This window comes from Equus quagga, chromosome 11, assembly GCF_021613505.1.
Source record: "Equus quagga isolate Etosha38 chromosome 11, UCLA_HA_Equagga_1.0, whole genome shotgun sequence".
Lineage (NCBI taxonomy): Eukaryota > Metazoa > Chordata > Mammalia > Perissodactyla > Equidae > Equus > Equus quagga.
The window spans coordinates 110,141,490-110,162,152 of NC_060277.1; the positions used below are offsets into that span (position 1 = coordinate 110,141,490).

Below are 20,663 nucleotides of genomic sequence, written 5' to 3' on the forward strand. Positions count from 1 at the left end.
AAGGGCACAGCAGGAGGTCATCATCCCATACCCCCCAGCCCCAGCCTCAGTACTCTGCCCTGCTTCTCTCTCTTGGTGACCTCTTCCTTGTTGTCCCCAACAAGCAGCTGCCCAGCCCAGTGTACACAGCCCAGGGCCAGGGGGCTGCCCGAGAGCAGGAACCAGGCCGCTCTGAGAGCTGGCACCATATGCTAGTCAGTGGCGAGGGCAGCACGGAGACACAGCCTTGGCTGGAGTCTTCCTCACCGCATCTTCCACTGCCTCCATCCTGCCGCAGCCCCCTTGGGGTGCCGGCCTCCAGCTTTCTCTCCTCTAACCCCCCAGGCTGGGGGTGCAGTCAGTCCTTGGGACAGATGCAGAGGCCCCAAGAGGAACCACAGCTCTATCAGGGTTCTCACAAATGGCCATTCCTGCCACAGGAATGTGGCATGGGGTGGGGGAGCCCAGGAGGAGATGCTGGAGCAGAGGCAAGGCTGTCCAGGCGCCATATGCCAGGGACAGAATAGCTGGCGCCACTGCTCTAACGAGCACACTCCTCTCAACGTGTGCACTGCCTGGGGCTGCAAGAAACATCTAGAGAAGCTGGGACCCCGAGCGGCAGGCTCCAGGAACAAGAGCTGATTGTTGCAAGGCCCCTAGGAAGCACAGTCTGGCTGCCTTGTTTAGTTAAGTGGAGAACGCAGCTCTGAACAGCCTGAGACAGCAAGGAGGCCGAGGCAGCCACCGGAGGGCACTGTTCCCGCCGCTCCTCAAGTCAATGTGTAACACATTCCAGTGCCAGAGTCTGTGCGACCACACAGTGGCTGCCTGTCGAGCCTCTGGGAGGTTCTGGCATCCAAGTGGTGTGGCCACAAGGCTGGCTTCCTTCGCCCCGCCCTCCCCCAAGCCCTGACTCACTGGAGTTTTGTGCTCACACTCAAAGGGCTCCATTGACAGCTCACAGATGCGGGCTGTGGTCGGCTCCTGAGCTGATCCAGGCACAGCCTGGTCTGCTGGGGTGGCACAACCAGCCAAATGTCAAAGGGCCCCACCAGCCACTGAGCTCTGAAGCCCGTCCCTGATAGCTGGGCCAGGAGTATGGCAATGGCCCCAGCAGGCGCTCTTTGGCAAGAACAAGACCAGCAGAGTCCTCTCTCCTCGCAGAGTCCCAAGGAACAGAAGGCACCGCCCCAGGCAAGCAGGCCAAGCGCAGGCCACTCTCAAGTCATGCAGGACTCCCAAGTTCTTCCCCAAGATGCCTCCCAAGGGGGCTGGCTGCTTGGGTGGTCCAGCAGCTCCCCTACTATTTACTTTCTTTCCAAGGAGAGGCCAGAGGGAGGGACCAGTCAGGGAGTAGCCTGAAGGACAGGTTGGGGTCAGGGAATGTGGGCCCAAAGGCCCTCCTGAGCGTGGGCAGGGAGCCAAAGAGCTGGGAGTGCCTGGGGCCTCCCCCCTCCCTCCCCACTCCACTGCTCAGGTGGAACCTCCCAGGGGTCATCTTCGCCAGGGAACAAGAGAGCCGACCTCCTCTTTCATCAGATCACAGCCCAGGCCCAGCCCACAAGGCTTAACACAAACCCGCCAGGAGGGAGGGGAGAGGAAGAGGAGGAGGACCGAGAAGAGAGGCAGCCCGGCCCATGCAGACTCTGGGGCAGGGAGCAGCAGCAGGACAAGTCCCCAGCAGGGACTCCCTCGCCTGGGCTGAGGCACTGGCTCCCCCCTCTTCAGTGGCCATTCCGTGTAACTTGAAACTTGGATCTCTAGGACGACCGACAACAAAAAAGCTGAGGCCGAGACGGCAGCTGGCTGTCAGCAGCGAGGAGGAGCTCGCTTGCTTGCACAGAGGAGAGGCGCCCAGGGAGCAGCATCAGGTCAGAAAAGAGAAGTCAGGGAAGGAAGGAAGAGGTGGCGGCCAGGGCTGAGGAGAGGCACGTGGAGGGTGCTCGGCTCCCTAGCACCTGCGGTCACCCCCCAACTCCAACACCTGAGCTCCCAGGTGAGTGGTGCAGGCCACAGATGAAGAGGGGACGAAGGGAAGGGAGCAAGAGGGGTCCCCTACCCCAAGAGCAGAGGCCACAATTTACCATGATTGCAGAGAGGAGGGTCACAAGGGATGCACTTGGTCACAGTCTCCAGACAGCCTCCTGTCCAAACCCGGGCTCCCCCTCTTGCTGGGACCCAGCACTGGGGGACACAGCCCGAGGCTGCAGCCCTCCACTGAGGGTGGCTTCCTCCCTGCTTGCTGAGCAGGCAGAGGGGCCCAGAGTGCCTGCTTACTCTGCGAGTTTGTTTAAGCTGTTTCCATTCAGGGGGCTTACACGAGGGATTTGACGGTCCCGGCTGGGGAGAGAAGCGTCACCCGCCACTGAGCCTCCCTTTCCCCCGGACACAGGCAGAGCCCTCCCTGTCCCTGCTTTCCCCCAGTCCAGAAGGCTCCGGCAGGGTCTTCCCAAGTCAGTTCTTACCCTCCAGGATGTGGCAGGACCCACAGCAGCTCTGCTCATCTGTGTCAAGAGCCGCTATTTCTTGTGAGGGGCTTGGCCGGCTCACTGCCAGCTGTTCTCAGCTCGGGGCTCTGCCCAGGAGCTCCTCTCTGGGCCCCTTTAGAGCCCCCACATTTCCCTGCATGCTGCGCCAGAAAGGCGAGGGCCTGACTCTAAACCCAGGGTGGGAAGAAGGTGACAATGGTGGACTTGAGCCTGGGGGAGGGACTGCCCTGGTATCTGGCCCTCTGGCCCTCTTTGGCAGGGCCCCATGAGTAGAGGCTGGCTGCCTACTCCTGCCTCCACGTCCCCACAGCAGGGTTAAAATCTCCCTCCCCCATCCCCCAGATGTCTTCCCCAAAGCAAACAAGCTAGTATCTACTTAGAAAGAAAAAGACGGATCCAGGGAAAAGTGGAACCCAAGGATCAGTCCAAGTGTTCTTGGCTCAGCAGAGGCTGTGGGATTTGGCCTGGGTTGGTGGCTGGGGAGACTGAAATCCTGCGGTGACAGGCAGCGTGTGGCAGAGAGAAGGGGCAGATGCTGGGCTGTGCTGGAGGCAGCGGGTTAGGCCTGGTGAGGGAAGGGCGTGGTGGGGAGCCCATGGCTACCCCTGCCAGCTCTTATCTGTAATATGCCCCAGCAGGTAGGTGGGCATCAGAGTCTCTGTACCCACAGAACAAGGGTGGAAGGGCCCCCGGAACACAGTCTCCGAGCTGGGAAAGAAGGGTGATGCTCAGTTTCTGGGGCTTCAGGAACAACCACCAACAGCAGGAAGTGCCTCCCGCCCTTGAAAGCGACAGGGCTGGAGGAGTAAGGACTGCTGAGGGTTCAAGTGCCTACTGCCTACTGCAAGTCAGAGCCAAGGAAGAGAGGGGGTTGCCCTAAGGCTCAGCACAGTACACAGTGGGCATCTCTGCCTTGCTGGTCGAGCCTCTGGACCCCCAAAATCTCCCACAACCATCAGTTATGCCTCATTCTAGCTGTTCCTCAAACAAGACAATGCCCCACGGGGCAAGGGTGGCTGAAACCCACCATGACAAAATAACAGGCGCCCTGAGCCATCAACACACTGCGCTTATCAGTCACAAACACAGGCGCCTGCTGCCTGGTACTCTCTATTCTCTTCCCTGTGGGGCGTCTGGAGTTGGAATATCAGTTTTGCAAGGAGGAAGCAGGGACGCTTCAGTACCAAGTGGCAGCTGTTTGGCCTGCAGGATGCCTGCCTGCTCTGTCGCAAGGTTCTCTGTGCCAGGAGATGCCACACAATGGGATGTTTTCTAGTCCCTCCAGCTCTGCCAGCTTTCCTCTCTGCCCTGCTCACCATCCCCCCTCCACCCCCCGCCCCCCCCACCCACCAGCTGCCACTCCAGCCAGGGAGCACCCTCCGAAGGCTCAAAGAAGAGCCATGCGGACAGCCAGGCTGCTCTTCCTTCCTGGGGCCACCACTAGCTTGGCTGCTTCCAACGAGGAACCACTGAGCCTGGGGTTGGGAGGCTCTCAGGTTTCCCTGGTTCACAGGCAGGAAGTACAGTTTTGGAAGGAGTTTGATGGACCTCAGGATAGAAAGACTGGAAAAATACAGAGAATTACCAGTAGCCCCATTTGGCTTCCCCATCTTCCTCCCTCCAAACCTGGGAAGGTAAAGGGGACGAGAGGCAGCCAGCCCCAAGTGCCCACTTTCCCAGGCCACAGCTGGGAACACTTAGGGCTCCCCACAGAGCAAGGGCTGGGACACAAGCCACATGGTCACCTGACGGCTGCTAGTTATATTGGGCACCAGGCGTCAGGCACCCCCTTGGCCTTGCTTTAAATAGCCCACTGAGAAGACCGCCTGGGATCTGCTGCTATGTGCCTCCTTCTCTTAGGAGAACAAGGCCCCTCCAGCTCCCCAAGGTCCTCACTAACGCTCATTCTGCTCAAGCCCAAGCTGGAAATGACAAAATGTCAACTGAAAAGCAAAGGTGGCTCCTCTTCAGCCTTTGGGGCAAAGCAGCCATGTCCAGCAACCCCACTTAGTTCATAGCACAGACGGGACCCAGTGAGCAGACCTGGGTAAGACCCCAAGCTGGGTACGGCTGGCTAGTTCAGGTCCCCAGAGAGGCCCTGGGTACAAAGCTGACTCTGTCTATGTCCGTGGCCTGCCGCTGGTGTGGACTGACACTCCCAGAGTGGAGCCTGGGTCCTCTGGGCACGAATCTGCAGCTTTCTGATTTCCTAATGTCTGCAAGATGGCTGACCTATAGCTGAAGCTTCTGCTCCACACACCTCGCCTTTACTGCACAGCAAATTCAGCCTCGGCCCAACCTTCCTCCTCCCCTCCTGCCCGCTCTGGAGACCGCACCCTCAGACTGACCTGGGGTCTCCACACCCTTCTCGCTCACAGGTGGAGGCGCCCCCTCTGCGAGCCCTCCCGGCTCTCTGGGCGTGGTGGCAGCACAAGTGAGAAAGCTCCCCCTGCCCACCGCCCTCTGCCCACTTCCTCTTTTAAGGAGTGTCTCTGATGGCTACATTAGGCAGTGCAGGCACGAGGCCAACCTGGCTGAAAAAGCCAGACCAAGTGTAGACGAAGAGGGAGAAGAAAAAGCAGCCCAGCTCCTGAGCCCGGTGTAAACTCTCCTCCAGGGCTTCGGTCAGCACCGCCACCTCCTCCAGGAATGAGGCCAGCAGGCGGGCTCCCATCCTCCTGGAAACCTGGGGAGTGGGGATGCCCAGGGACCCCAGAACAAGGGAGGGGACCACCTCCTTGTGCAAGTCTACTCCACTGGTCAGCGGAAGGAAGTCTCTTCGGGTGACCAGAGGAGAGGGGTCCTATGTTCAGGAAGGAGTTCGATGAACAAGAGATAGACACACAAGACCCATCCCTTTGGTGACGAGTACCACCTGTGGTTCTCAAAGAGCAGGTGCGGCCCTGGCCTGGTGAGTGATGCGCCTGATAAAAGCAGTGCTCCAGACTCAGGAGTGTGGGGTCGGGCTGATAAGGTGGAGCCCACCTGCCTTCAAAGGGCTCTGACCTTCCAGTTCCTGTGCTGAGCCTACTGCACGGGTGGTGCACTCAGTGGGCTGCTCTGGGACTGACTTATCTTGCTGGTAAGGAGCAGGCTGCCAGAGACAGGCCTCCATCGAGAGACAGCGTTGGGCAGTAGGGGGAGCGCTGGCTGGGCCCGTCCTGCTGTGTGACCTCGAAGAAGTCACATACTCTTTCCAGTCTCAGTTTCCCCGTATGTAAGAGGAGTCAGGGGTGGATGACCCGTGTCATTCTAGGATTCTAGCCTCTTAGTACATTTGGAAACTGGGATCCTAATCTGCTTTGCAGAAACGTGCTGACCCTTGGGTAGGGCACGAGGGAAGTTAGAAGACCTAACTCCAAGGAGCCTCCCACTTTTGACAGGAAACCAGTGAATATTCCATGGAGCCATCATGAGCCTGCTACCCCCATCATCACTTAAAATAACAGCTCCCCATCTCCAGCTTGCCCCCTACCACTTCCTTCATTTCACACACCGTAAACATCCTGAGAAGGAAGGACACAGACGAAACTCCCCAAAGGTATTTGGGGAGGGTCAGGTGACAGTATATAGGGGGGTGCAACTCCCTGAAAGGCTGCCTCAACTCTCCTGAGCTGGCCAGACCCCACCCAGAGGGGAATCACATGCGCTGGGCACCTCCCTGTGCCAGGCTCTGTGCTGGCTGCTGTTCTGTGCTGCCAGGTGGTTAATCTTCCAACAGCCTTGAAAGACAGACAGCTCATCTTCATGTAAAGAAGAAGGGCCATGTGGACAGCCAGGCTGCTCTTCCTTCCTGGGGCTAGGGGAAGCCACCACTAGCTTGGCTGCTTCCAACAAGGAACCACTGAGCATGGGGTTGGGAGGCTCTCTGGTTTCCCTGGTTCACAGGCAGGAAGTACAGGTTCACAGGCAGGAAGACTCAGAGAAATGAAGTGACTCGTCGATGTAATGAAAGCAGGAAGGGGGCAGGCGGTATTCAAATGCAAGACATTTCAAACAATGTTCTCTGGGGGGCAGCTGACCCATGAAAGCAGTTTCCTTGTGGAGAAGGAGATGCAAAAGGTGCACACCAGTGCCCTCCACGTACTGAAGGACTCTAACGCAGAAGAGGGGTGCAAGTGTCCTAAGCGACCACAGGTGGGACTAATGAGGTCACTAGGAGGTCCCATCTTCTCACAGTCAGAACTGCCCCAAGAAGGAATGGAGTGGGCTGCTGTAGCAGGCAGGAATCCCCACCTCACCCAGAGAGGCTCAGCTAAGGCTGCGCGCCACAGGGAGGGCAAGGAGCCAAGGGCAGGGTAGCTCGAGCAGATGACCTTCAAGGCAGCTCTAGGGCAGCTATGCTGTGGCAGCAGCACTGGGAGTGACCGGCTTCACAGACTGCACCATCTCGGGGAGAACCTGCCTGGCTGAGACCAGCGACAAGGCAGTGGTAACTAGAGCCCAAAGTCTGGCACAAGCCCCTGGCCACCTCTTAACTGCCCTGGATTAGGGCTGCCTTGGTGAGCAGGTTCAGGCTGGGCTGGTTCCTCTCTGAAGAGGCCCTGGCTTCCTCATGCCCACAGTTGAGGAGGAAGGGGAAAGCAACTCTGATGTACAACATGCCCCCACTCCTAGACTCCACCTGGACCTTCACCCTCAGCCTCTTGGGTACCCTAGGCAGGCCTGGAGGGCTGAGCTGCCACAGACCTGGGGCGGGGTGGGGCTGCAGAGGGGACTGTCCTGGTCAGGGCAGGGGGCAGATCCGAGCCAGCAGGGGAGGGGCTGACTAAACCAGCCCTGGGATGCCTGATCCCATCGAGAAGCCTCCTTGGGAAAAAGTGGAGGGACACAGTGTCTTCTCTTCCTCCATACAGGACAGAGAACACCGTGTGAGTAAAGAAATTGGGCTGGTGGGAGAGGTGGGGGGCCCTGGGGCTGACCTTGGCCAGAAGGCCCCATGAGCCTGCTCTTAGGAGAACCTGATCCTTCTGCCCCCACATACGACAAAAGGCAAGAGCACTGGGCTGGAGTCCTGAAGCCCAGTCTCCCTGCCAGGGAACCCAGGGGAGGCACCCAAAGTCCTGAATGACACACGGGCCACCAGGGAAGCTGCACCAATCCAAGGCACCCGGGCAAAACCTAGGAGTGGTGTCTGAGACAAAGGAATGTAACAGTGAAGTCACCGCACCTCACGGTCAGAAACCTTGGCTAACCTTGGCCAGGTGGCAGACCCCTCCTGTGTCCACTTCTGCCGAGCTGCCCCCACAGTAGGGCCTCAGGCTCACTGTCATCACCACCTTCCCTCACCCTGAGCAGTGCCAGCTATGTTGGGGCTGAGGGCCACCACTGGGCAGAGGGGCCCTACCAGCTCCCTTCCTCCCTTGTGAGCCACCAGAGGTGTGATGGGTGAGACCTGACAAACTCGTCCAACGGGTTGTGGGTGGGTGAGAGGGTGGATTCTCTGAAGCCAGCCCCATGGGGACTCCACGTCCTCTCTCTGCTCAGAGCAGCCCGACAGGAACCTGGCGCAGCATGGCAGCCACCAACTTTGTGCAGGAGATACACTCCATGGGTGAGAGGCTGCTGCTCAAGCTGCAGAGGCTGCCCCAGGCCGAGCCCGTGGAGATCGTGGCCTTCTCAGTCCTCCTCCTTTTCACAGGTAAGGTGGGGCTCTCAGAGTCTCCTGAGTGCCCATGGCTCTTCCTGGCATCCAGGAGAGACGAGACCCTGGTGCAAGAGGGCTGGCAGAGGTAGCTGGATGTCCCCCAGGCAGGAGGAGGAGGAGACATCTCTCGGGGGAAGCCAAGGAGTTTCCCCCAATCCTCTGACATGCTGCTCGAGTGATGGGGTGGCGCTGGGAACCAGGACCCAGAGGCATCTCCAGCATCCCAACCCAGGGATGAAGGGAGCAAAGCTCTGGGCAGCAGAGGAGGCACCACCGGGAGGTCAGAGCCCTGGTGGCCGGCATGAGGACAGTCAACACCTCTTGTCAGACTCTCGGGTATTTCTGACCGCAAAGCCAGACCTTTGGGCAAGGTCCTCCACACCTCCAGAGGGGCTTCTTCAGAAGTTGGGTGGGTGTTCTCCCTCCTCCCCCACCGCTGAGTTTCCTGTGCTGTCTGCTTCTCTCTGCCAATCCTCCAGCCACTGTTCTGGTGATGCTGCTTATCGCCTGCAGCTGCTGCTGCACTCACTGCTGCTGCCCAGAGCAGAGGGGCAGGAAAGTCCAAGTGAGGCCCATGTCCCCAGCGTGAGGGACATAGATGACCGAGGAGACCCTAGAGAGGAGACTGCCAAAGTCACAGCCCAGGGAGCAGCCTGGCCATGCAGCCCTCACCCTTGACGACAGAGATCGATCACCCCAGCTCTGGCCCTGCCCAGGAACCCAGACACTGACACCTGGAGCCTCATCAAGGAAATAAGGTCTGTTTCAGCCACAAAACTCTCTCATCTCTCAGCGAACACTGGGTCCTGAGGAGGAGTCGACTGTTGCAAAGACTGAGTAAGCCACTGGGAATTCTTTGCCTGCCTGCACTTTCTAACAAAACATGGAAGTGGGGTCCCCATACCTGGGTGGAGAACAGCCCACACCTGTGAGGAGCTGGCCCTCGGGGCTCCCACACCAAAGAGGAGCAGGCCAATCAGAGGGACTTTGTGCAATGGTGACTGGAGCCCAAGCTCCCTGCCAGAGAGGGGGCATGTCAGTATTCTGTTACAGTATTGGTCTGTTTGTTTCCCAGTAAAAGCTTTTGGATTATGTGTTTCTGTGGCGCAGACTCCCTGGGCTGGGCTCTGTGCATTGGGAGGGCAATGTGCCAGAATTCCAGGGGCGTGGCCACCGACTGTCCTTTCCAGGCCTCTGCTCTCCCCGTGCCCAGGAAAGCTGGAAAAACACGCAGGCAGGAATGCCATTCAGGAGGGAATGCCACAGAACAGGGGAGGCATGCAGTGAACTTCCTGTCGAGCACTAGATACTAACAAACCCTGGCTCCCAGATGCCCACTCTGCAGTGAGGAGGCAGGTGCTGGGCTTGGGAACACCCCTTAACAGTTTCCACTCCCATTATCTGTAGCCTGCACACTCCACACTAGCAGGCTCAGGCCACCGGGTCTTCTCAAACTTCTGGAGTAAGAGAAGAGAGGTCAGGCCCCTAGTATCGTCCCTAACCTGCATCCTGACCCCTTCGCCCTTTCCGCCTTTGTGTGCCAGACTGTCCAGGTGCAAATCCTCGCCCTGCCACTCATCAGCTGTGTGAACGCAGGTTAGTGACTCCACCTCACCTCACCGAGCCATGTTTCCTCCCCTGTGAGGTGGGGCTCATCCTGGTAACTGCCTCCTGGGGTAGGCTTGTGAGGATAAACTAGGATGACCTCCATCCAGCACTTGACACAGTGCTGGGCATACCTATGAGCTCTGTAGATATAAACTGTCGTCATTATTTGCCCTTCTACACAAGGGACTGACCCAGAGCAACACGGACCCATTTTAAGGACTGGTCCTGCTGAAATGTGAGACCTCCCTGCCTCTCTCCCTTCAGTTTATTTTCTCTTCCAGAGAACTTTCCAGGTAGAGCTACCACCCCAGGAATGAGGGTAGGGGAGGCAGGAGGCTCCCGTGGTCCCTCCCCCTTCTTCCCCACTGGTCCCCCAGAGCCATAAAGAGGTTTGCATTTTTTGTGGACTAAGAGAACAGTTTAGTGGCTACCAGGGGAAAGGTGGGGTGGGGGGTGGGCACAAAGGGTGAAGTGGTGCACCTACAACACGAATGACAAACATTAATGTACAACTGAAATTTCACAAGATTGTAACCTATCATTAACTCAATAAAAAAAAAAAGAGGTTTGCATTTTTTACATGCTTCTGTCATCCTGGCCTGCGCAGCCTGGGGGCAGAGCACCGGCTACCCCAGAAAACAGGGAGTGGAGAAGGGATGATGGCCCCTGCTACTCCCCCCAGCTCCAGCTGGTAGCCAGGAGGGAGAGGCTCTTCGTTCTTGGGCTGGTTTCACTTCTTGGTGTCCCCGGACTCGTCTGACAGGTTTGGTTTGGGTTGAAGACCCAGAGAAGTGCTTTCACACAAAAGAAAAGAAATTCAAGAATCTGCCTGTACCCTCCGCTCCACCACCACAAAAGAATGGGTTTCAGAATAATAATGATGACAATAATCACAGTAATAATAATGAAGATGGTGACGATGATAAAGATAGCTAAAATTCACTGTGGGCCTATGCGTGCTCAGGCATTGTTTGAAGCATTTTGATAGCAGATAAATTCATTTAATTATCACAACAACCTCAATGCTGCAGATCCCATTATTATCCCCATTTTAGAGATGAGCAAAATGAGCCTTAGCTGACACTAGGTAACTTACCTAAGTTCAACCAGCTCAAAAGTGGCAGAACCAGCCTCTGGGCCCAGCCTGTGCACTCCAGAGCTCCTGCTCACCACACCCAGGGCCCCAGGCCTCCCAGGTGCAGGACAGATAAGGCTCTGATTCCATTATCTTCCATCAGCCAACCCCAGATCCCAAACAGCCACACCCCAAACTCTATCTCAAAATAACCTTCCTAGGAGTGGGTGGGGCCCAAGAGGTAAGAGCTGGGGTGAGGCCCAACTAGGTCTCCCTCCCAGAGGAACAACAGAGGGAGGTGGGAGGGACCGGATGGGAAGCGCTGCTCTTTTCAGTCCCAGCACCCCAGGAAGCCCTCAGTTCAGGAGATGCTCCAACAGGGCAGCAGCCCAATTCCCAGAGGACCTTTCCTTAAGCAAGTTTTCATCAGCATCAAGAATGTCCCTTCCTCGGGGTGGCTGAGGCTGAGTCTCTTTGCTAGAAAAGATTCTGGCTCCCTGGTCCAGCTGCCAAGAGGTAGGGACACGGGCAGCCCTCAACACCGACAGGCTGACTGGCCGAGTCATTCACATTTTCCTCCTCCAGCCCAGGCAGTATCTCACTGCTGAGTCCAAATAAGATGCTGTCCCTGCCCTCAGAAGGCTTACTGCTTCCCACTCCATGGTAAATTGGCACACACTGAGCCCCATCACCAATGGCTCTTCCCAGCTTTCGGGCCAAGTCCTGAGCAGGCTTCAACTCTACTCAGCTTAACAAACCAGATCTGCTCTAGGATGACAGCAGCTTGGTAAACTCGGGGCATGGGTCTTCTCTGGGGAAGATGGGCATAGAGAGGAGGCAGTAATTCCCCCTGTGGTAAAGAATAAACAGAGAGGTACAGCAAGATGCTGGTGGCCATGGAAGGTGTGGCCGACAGGCTGTCCGAGCCTCAGAGACCATCTGGCTGACTCTGGCTGCCATGCCACCCTGGACCAAGCTACCATCAACGTTTGCCTGTGGTCACTGTAGCAGCGTCCGAGCCAGTCTCTGAGCTGATCTTACCAGCCTCTTCGTGCCTCCCAGCCTGTGGCCTCGGCTCCACCACATAGTGGTCTCTCAGTTCCTCAAAAGGGTTTCACTCTACTCTTAAGATCTGTGCATTTTACGTCTGTATATCAAGCCTTATCAGAAACTACAGCAAGGCTACCGGAGCAAGAATCTCATAGCAAAACTTGGCAGAGAGCATACAAAAGAGTCTTCTCAAACATTAACATTTCAAAGCAACCTACAATAAAAATCTTCATGATGACATATTTGCTTATGGGTAATACTAATTCCAGACCATAAAAAACTGAGGACAAATTAATTTTGTCCTTAAAAACAGTTTTCTCACTCTCCTAGGGACTTGCTGCCTGCCAAACACTGTCCCCTAATGCCCTTACATGGTCTTCACGTCTCAACCTCAACACCACCCCTCACAGGGGAATCCCCTCAGCCCCCAGGCCAGGCTATGCCACAGGTACCAACAGCATTCCCTCCCACTTCCCTCCACATGCTCTTCATGGTGATCATTTCAGTAGAATTTTCTGATTGGGGCCAGCGGTTAATTGAAAAAGTCGGTTAAAATAACTTTTGTGTATATGACATACATTCTCTACGCATCTCATTTTAAATGGAAACACACTCATGCACATTCCTTGACCAATCTTTTTTTTTTTAAATTGAGTTAATGATAGGTTACAATCTTGTGAAATTTCAGTTGTACATTAATGTTTGTCAGTCATGTTGTAGGTGCAACACGTCACCCTTTGTGGCCACCCCCCACCCCACCTTTCCCCTGGTATCCACTAAACTGTTCTTAGTCCATAATTTTAAATTCCTCACATGAGTGGAGTCATACACAGATTATCCTTCTCTCACTGGCTTATTTCACTTACCATAATTCCCTCAAGGTCCATCCAAGTTATTGCAAATCCTTGGCCAATCTTTTTGACCTCACGCCAGGGTCTTTTCTCTGTGTGGGTTTATTGACCAGAGCTCCTACATTATCTATTGACTAAATTTTACATTTCTTTAAAGCTGAATAAGAACTTAAATATATCTGCAAAGAAATCTGAGTGTGAAATCCTTCTGGATTTTTACAAAATGTTTACAGTTGTCTTGTCCACATCTATTTCGACAGGATTATCATTTGAGTCATTCCGAAGTCATTCCAAAGTGGTCAAATACATGTTTATAAAAACAACTCTCTCGCTGCACTCACTCTGAGATACAGCTCAAAGCCTCAGAGCTCAGAGTGTGGCGCAGGTGAACAGCTGGGTTCAAACCCCGACGCAGTTACTTCCTAGCTGTATGACCTTTGGTAAGTTACTTAACTTCCGCGCCTGTTGCCTAGCTGTAAAATTGGGGTTTCGGCTATTACTGCTGTTTCATTTTTTATGTCATGTTAAGTGCAATTATGTAATTACAACAAGTACAACTGCCACAAACAGGTTTGGGAACAAACAGCTGACTCTTGATAAGCATCCAACTTCACTGATGAAGCGGAAGTACAAGGGTATATTAGAGACCAGCCCACTGGCTGGGAGCATTTAGCAGGCCAAGTATTAGTCAGTGTGTTTTACAGAAGGAACTGGGAAGCATCAGGTAAGCCAGGGGTCAATTAAGCCCATGATAGTTAAGAAGGACTTTACTGGCTTGCTCATCATCTGTCTCCAACCCTGGCTGCACATTAGAATCACCTGGCATGTTACAAAGCACAGGGCTCCGATATGCCCAGAGACGGACGCAAGTGATATGAGGTGGAGCTTGGACACAGGCACTTAGAAAAGCTCCTAGAGATTCTACAAAGAAGGCTAAAGACCGGCACACCAGAATGTAAGCTCTGGGAGGGCAGGGCCTGCCCTCTTGGGTTCACTACTGCTCTCTTGGTTCACCACTGGACACGCAGCACCTCACGCAGTTCCCAGCCACAGCAGGCACTCGCATCCTATCTTTTAAAGGAGCAATGGTGGCCACTAGGTTTCAAATGCCAGGACACACAGGCTCCATTCCCACTTCCTAGCTGCCCTATCAACCAGTGGGTAGGAACCAAGCACACGAAGCAGCTGAGGCTGTGCCTGAGAGGCAGACAAAGGCACCGAGGGAGAAGTTAGGCCTCTGCAGGAACCCGGGGCCTCAAGGGTGACAAACGCTTCAACACAGAAAGTAGTTCCAGGAGGTGCCAGCAGGAGCTGCAGTTAATCATTTACCTGGCACCACAGGAAGGGGGCAGCCTGTGTGGCAGTTTCTGCCCCAGGGCTTCCCAAGCTCCAGGCAGGGCCTTTCAGTCGACAAGTCATCTAGACAGAGAGGAGGGGCCGGACCCAGCCACGGGTGAGGCGGATCTACCTCTGTCCCCACCCACCCCAAGTCTGACTTCTCTCAGCGAGGACACCTCAACACACGTGCCCTGAGCAGCCCCGCAAAACGACATCACAAAAGGGCAGAACACAGCTGAGGGGGTAAGTATGAAAGGCAGAAAGGGAATAGCAGTTGCTAGGCAACGGGCCCTAGCCCACCTCTCTTTGCTCTGGTGACAGCAATGAGGTCTGGTCAGGGCCACTTGGCAATGCGTACACTTTTGTCCCCCCAACAGTCGCTTCTTCAAGTCAGGGTGCAGCTCTGGTCACCTGGTGCCTCTTCAGCTCAAGCCCCGCAAAGCGTGGGGCCTGAAGCATTCCCTGATCCGCCTGTTCTTAGGAGACGGGAGTGTTAACAGCAGAACCAGGTAACGACTCCTTCCACGACTCCGTTCACTCTGCCGTTACTCCTGTACTCCGCACAGGCTCGCAGCCTGCTGAGTTGAGCTATGTTTCAAGGTTAGTCAGTCCTCCTGTTTTCAGCTGCTTCTAAGGAAGGTGACTGAGGTCTCAGCTCGAGTCAGTCCACTCCCCAGCTCCTACGCTGATCTCTCAAAATGCTTCCCAAAGGTTTGGCAGGAGAAACAGGAAGGATCTAGAGCAGTGCTTTTTAGATTCTAGCCGAGTAGGTATCAGGAATGGGGGAGAAAGTCTTTGCTCACACCAGGGCTGTTTAGGAAAGGACTGGAGAATCCAGAGGCAGCCTCCAGGAAGAATCCAAGGGCCCCCTCTCTTGATGCCAGTCCCTGTTCCTATTTCTATAGAGGAGGAAAGTCCATTTGCCGCTTGCTGGAGGCAATGAGCCCAAAGACCCGCCATCCCTGCAGTGTCCACCAGGTGCACAGGTGGGCCAGCTGTTCTCTGAGATTGCTCCAGAGGGCACAGTTGGGGGGTAGAGAGCAGCGCCTGGGACAGGGCCTTGGAAAGGCCCCTGTACTCAGGGCCTCTGTCCCTTCTTTTCTAGGTTCACATGGACAAACTGATAACAAAGCAGAACCTCACCTGGAATGATGAGTTCTGGGAGAACCCCTGGGACAAGGGGGCCCTGGCAGTGATCATCTTATTCATTGCCACGGTTTTGCTTCTCATCTTGTTTGCTATTGTATTTGGTTTACTCTCTCCACTTGACGTCAACCAGTATGAAGACTCATGACCTGACTTTCTTGGGGCCACAAAGGGGGCTACCGTCATATACTCTCAAAAACCATGTACCTTTTCTTCAAAGCCCCTTCAATAGTCTGGAATTATACATTTTCTTTGTGATTATCTGATAAGTGCCTGTCTTCCCCACTGGACCAAGCACCATCAAAGCAAGGGATAGGTCTCTTTGTGCTCACCATTGCATCTCCCATGACCAGTGTGCCTGGCACAGAGTCAGCATCAATCAATATTTGCTGGCTGAATAAATGAAGGAACAAATGAGCAAACAGATGGTTAAACAGGAGGAGGCTGGCCTGTTGGCTACCCCAGCCCAGAAACACCAGGAGACGATCAAGCCCGGTTCAATTGAGGCCTGAACACAAAGCTGTGCTCTCATCTCAGACAAGGTGCCAGGGCCTCTAGCCCAGAGGATGCTTCGAAACTAATTACTATCCCTTTTGACACTAAAAGATAAAATGCCCTGTCATGAATAATCAAACACTTCTTTTTCATGGCCATAACTCGGAGAGAGGAGCTGCCTGCAGAGACGGGAGGAAAAGTGCTGGGTGCCCCACCCTGGCCTCATTCATACTGAACCGAGTATCTCTTCTGTTGGTCCCAGAGGTGCCCAGGTATCCCTCACAGGGTCCCACAGCCACCAGGTACCCCAGACCCTACCACACTGCTTCTGTAGAAATGTACTCGCTTCTACCAAAGCCACCAAAGTGGCCTGTCCCTCACTGCCAGGTGCCCGCCCTCAGCAAACAGCTGCTTCAACTTCAACCTCAAACCAGGACTATTCTTAGAAAAGGGACAAATATCTGGTGGGGAAGGAGCTTTTTCTTCATGCTATACCCATTTATACAATAAAGAAACATTTCCTTTTACTCAAAGGGCAACTTCAAATCCAGCTATACCAGCAGTGTTTATTCCATCCCAGGGCCTGGAAGTCCTGGAATCTGAAACCCTGTAGCAAATGAGATAAGGGAGATGAGGCGCACATGGGGCAACAAGAGGCCACAGATGCCTGGACCCCCCAGTGCACTATGGGAGCCCAAGCTCCCTGGTATGAGACAGGAGAAATAAAGGCAGAGGCCCTTAGGAGGACCTGTCCCCTTGCTTGGAGAGCTGCTGCAGCCTCTTGGGATATGGCAGAACTAACCCTCCGGACAGGCCTACAGAGCCTCAGACTCATCCCAGACAAGAACCCAGCCAGGGTTATTTCCAGTGTAGGGGACTGTAACAACTAGCAAGGACACTTGGCCCTTTCATTATGAGCACTTTGCTCAAGGAGCCTAAGGCGGCCTAATTTAGCAGCTCCCTGTACTAGTGCCTGAAAAGGGCTCTGGTTGCAATGGCTGTGGGCAGGGGTGCTCCTGGCACTGCAGCCAACCACCTCAGCTGGGCGTGGTCGTATCACAGAGGCCAAATGAGAGATGGCTGCTTGGAGAAGGAAACAGCCTCAGTCCACTGACTCCTTGGTGAATAGCAGGAGGTAGGAATCAAAATACATGGCCCAAATAAGTACCTCTGGTTTCCAGAGGAGAGCCCCAAACATCTGCTAAACACCAGTACCACATACTTAATCAGCTCCACGCTTCAAGAATCTAGACTTGCAAAAACCAAGATGGCAAGTGTGTATGCAAATATGCACGTCACTGAAAATCAGGAGATCTAGGATTAGTGGAGTCTGTCTACTGTGAGCTTTGTGACCATGACTTCTCTGGTCCTTGGTCTGTTCAGCTCTAGGTCTGAAGCAATCATTTCTGCCTCATCTACCTCACAGGGTTGTCCAATGAGAACTGACCAATGAGATCAACGAATCAAAGAGCTTTCTGGACCAAAGGGCTGCACAAATGCAAAGTGCTCCCCGCCTGTCCAGAATCCTCCTGGACATCCCTCACACAGCACACTCACAGCTGCTCATGCCCAGAACCCGCCATACCACAACTTGCCTGTCATTGAGCAGCTATCAGGCTCTTTCATGGCCCCCACCACCAGCAGATGCAGATAAAATCGCTAAGTGGGTTCCATGTGGGCAGGCTGGTATTCTGTTAGAAAAGTTGATTTCTCTCCAAGTGTATTACCTCCCACCAAGAGAGAAGGTGGGTCACATGCCTGTGTGGGTCTGAGATAAGAATGATAAGCGTCTAAGATACGAGTCACCTGGTAAGACTCAAGTGAAGCCAGTGGTCCAGCTCAGTGGCATGTGATGACCACAATGCCAATGGCTCAGAACTGGTCACAGGACTCAGGACCGAGTCATTCATGGGACCAGCCATTCCAGATACGGTGGAGCAGGGTGGATGGATGACCATTCAAAATACTGAACAAGTCCTCCCACTGCCAAGAGTTTCTGGGGCCTTCCACAGAAAAATGGAAGGGTACTGACTTCCACGCTGCCTGAAAGGACATCCTCACAATGTCACATCCCCACACAATGGCCTTTGGCAGGCAGGGGTCCCTTGGTGGCCCAAGAGCTGCCCTATGTTAGCTGGTTGACTAGTGGGTGCTAGGGAAGGAAAAGATGAACTGACACTTTGCTCCACATACGAAATGTCACTCACCCCAGTTCTTCACAGAAGCTCACCAGGGCATCAAAGGCCACAACAGCAGCTTTATCAGATGCTTTGTTCCCTCTCTTCTCCTGGAGACAAGAAATGACCATTTAGCAAAAGCCTTACATAGTTGGACTACTGTGTAGCTCAAAAAATGATGAGAAAAATATCAAATGACAATAAGAAAGCGATTTACAAAACAGTATCCCCAAAGCTTTCCATGCCTCAGAATCACCTGGGTAACTTTAAAGGACTGACCTGAGGCCCACAACCAGACTACCGAATTGAACTTTCTGGAACTGGAGCTTTTGGGAGTTTATATTTTCAAAAAGCTGCTCAAGAGATTCCCATGCACAGGGCCCAGGGAGTGGCATCTGGGAACCACTGTACAGTACGACCTAATGTAATAGTAGGAAATACACGTACAAGTGTGTGGGCTTCCATATGCAGGAACATATATACCTATGCGCACACGGAAGGATATACACTAGAACGTAAACAGTGATTACTTCTGAGTGTTGGAATTATGCATTATTTGCCTTTCTGTACATGTCTTATTTGTCAAATTTTCCTTTTAAAAAATTGTGAAATTAAAAAAATCATCAAAAAGTAAAGAAAACATAATAGACACTGATATCTGAGATATTTCTCTAATGACTCTCTCCTTCAGGAAGGTGAACCAGGCCCACCTCCCAAATGCACACAAATACATATCCTTCCTCTACCCCCATTCTCCCAACGTTTATGACACAATTTCTTCTTAAACCATAATTTTCCTTATTATGACTATGTCAACATTGTTTGGAGCTAAGCCACATGATTACATTTTTACATTTCCTATGACCACATATCCTTTCTTGTACAACTTTGCTTCCCTGAAATTACTAGCTGCTTTGTTTTTTCATTTCTTAGATCTCAGTTTATCACTAATTCACCCCCAAATGTTCTGACATAGTGAAAAATACATTCAATAGAGGCCAAAGATGGCAGGTTTCCACTATTATTTTTGGAAACTTCCTTCCTGGAACCTTCTGTTGCCCTGGTTCGATCTGGAACGCTGTTCTCTAGGCCTGGTGCCCAGCTGTCTCTCTGAGACCACCCTTCACTGACGTCCTAGGACACGCCCTCTGCCTTGCCCCTGGGGCGGATCTCCATCTCCTTTCTCGGTTTACTGTCTCTGTGGTGGAGAACAAACATCCTTTAGTAGCTTCTCCACAAGAGGAAGTTTTTTAAAACTTCGTGTCTGAAAATGTGTTTGTCCTATCTACACACTTAACTGGTTGGCTGGGTAGAAAATTCTAGATTGGAAATGGTTTATTTAGAATTTGAGGGGCCGGCTCGGTGGTGTAGCGGTTAAGTTCGCACGTTCCACTTCTCGGTGGCCCGGGGCTCACCAGGTCTGATCCTGGGTGTGGACATGGCACTGCTTAGCAAACGCCATGTTGTGGTGGGCGTCCCACGTATAAAATAGAGGAAGATGGGCACGGATATTAGCTCAGGGCCAGTCTTCCTCAGCAAAAAGAAGAGGATTGGCAGTAGTTAGCTCAGGGCTAATCTTCCTAAAAAAAAAACCCAGAATTTGAAGGCGCTAGTTCATTGTTATCTTGTTTATGGTATTAGAATGGAGAAAACTGATGCTCTTGCGGCTTCCGGTTCTTCATATATCACCTCACTGGAAGCTTTCTAGATCTTCTCTTTATCTCAAATGATCTCAGATGTCTCAGTGATGAGCCCAGCATGAGTTCTTGTAATTCACTATGTAAGTTTTAAATAAACACCTTATACCCAATCCAATCACCTTACCACAATCTTTTCCTTGTCTGATTTTGAATTTCAGATAAAAGAGACCAGTTAATCATGTCCCTTTAGTTAATGGCAGACTATCATTCTTGGCCCATGTATTCCCAATCCCTCCTTTCATTCACCTTCTCTCCCCATTCATTCATTTATTCAATAAACCTTCATTGAGAACTTACTATGTTAACAGCACTGATCTAGGCACACAGATACACAGGAAACAAAACGTTCCTGCTCTCGTGGAACTCACATTTCAACAGAGCAGATAGAGAATAAGCAAATCTATAATGTCAAACAGTAATAAATGGGTTTTTGTTTAAAGCAACATAGGAGCTTTCCTGGGCCCTTGGCTATGCCTGTTACCCTATGGTGAGTATGGACCGTAATTTCTTCACTCCTCGTTGCTGGATATTTGGTTTGTTCCCCATTTTCTGTCCTCATGAACAATTCTGCCATACAGGCTGTGGAGCACATGAGCTTATGCACTGACTCTTTTCCAAAAAAACATTTTTAATTAATTATTTTTAGGAAGATTAGCCCTGAGCTAACATCGGCTGCCAATCCTCCTCTTTTTGCTGAGGAAGACAGGCTCTGAGCTAACATCTGTGCCCATCTTCCTCTACTTTATATGTGGGACGCCTACCACAGCATGGCTTGTCAAGCGGTGCCATGTCTGCACCCAGGATCCGAACCGGCGAACCCCAGGCAGCCGAAGCGGAACGTGCGAACTTAACCGCTGCACCACCGGGCAGGCCCCCTGCACTGACCCTTTTATTTCATGGGATTGGGTCCCAGAAATACGATATCTGAGTCAAAGGTTACCTGTATTTTAAAGTTTATTAGATATTGCTAGATTGCTTCCCCCAAAAGACCATAACCATTTTTCTCTCGGCAAAGTGTAGGCACGCTTTCCTATACATGCCCACCAGCCACAGGCGTTAGACTCTTTTACATGTGTGTCAAATCACTTTACTTTAATTTGCATTTATC

General features: G+C 53.1%; 2 protein-coding genes and 1 long non-coding RNA gene across 7 annotated transcripts in view; 2 read left to right on the forward strand and 1 right to left on the reverse strand.

Annotated features, from left to right (window-relative positions):
- Nucleotides 1-20,663, reverse strand: part of RECQL5 (RecQ like helicase 5) — a 34,553-nt gene that overhangs the window by 5,109 nt on the left and 8,781 nt on the right. For all 5 annotated transcript variants that reach the window (XM_046677375.1, XM_046677374.1, XM_046677376.1 and 2 more), the window contains one exon: nt 17,886-17,965. In XM_046677375.1, the coding sequence (XP_046533331.1) occupies nt 17,886-17,965 (80 nt within the window). The remainder of the gene's footprint in view (nt 1-17,885; nt 17,966-20,663) is intronic.
- On the forward strand, nt 7,961-9,209 carry SMIM5 (small integral membrane protein 5). The gene is made up of 2 exons (XM_046677377.1): nt 7,961-8,109; nt 8,595-9,209. Exons 1-2 carry the CDS (start codon nt 7,983-7,985, stop codon nt 8,702-8,704), a joined length of 237 nt encoding a protein of 78 aa, XP_046533333.1. The 5' UTR covers nt 7,961-7,982; the 3' UTR covers nt 8,705-9,209.
- LOC124247751 (uncharacterized) lies at nt 12,729-15,143 on the forward strand. Its single transcript, XR_006890811.1, has 3 exons — nt 12,729-14,280; nt 14,415-14,546; nt 14,943-15,143. It is a non-coding gene; the product is annotated as an uncharacterized LOC124247751 (long non-coding RNA).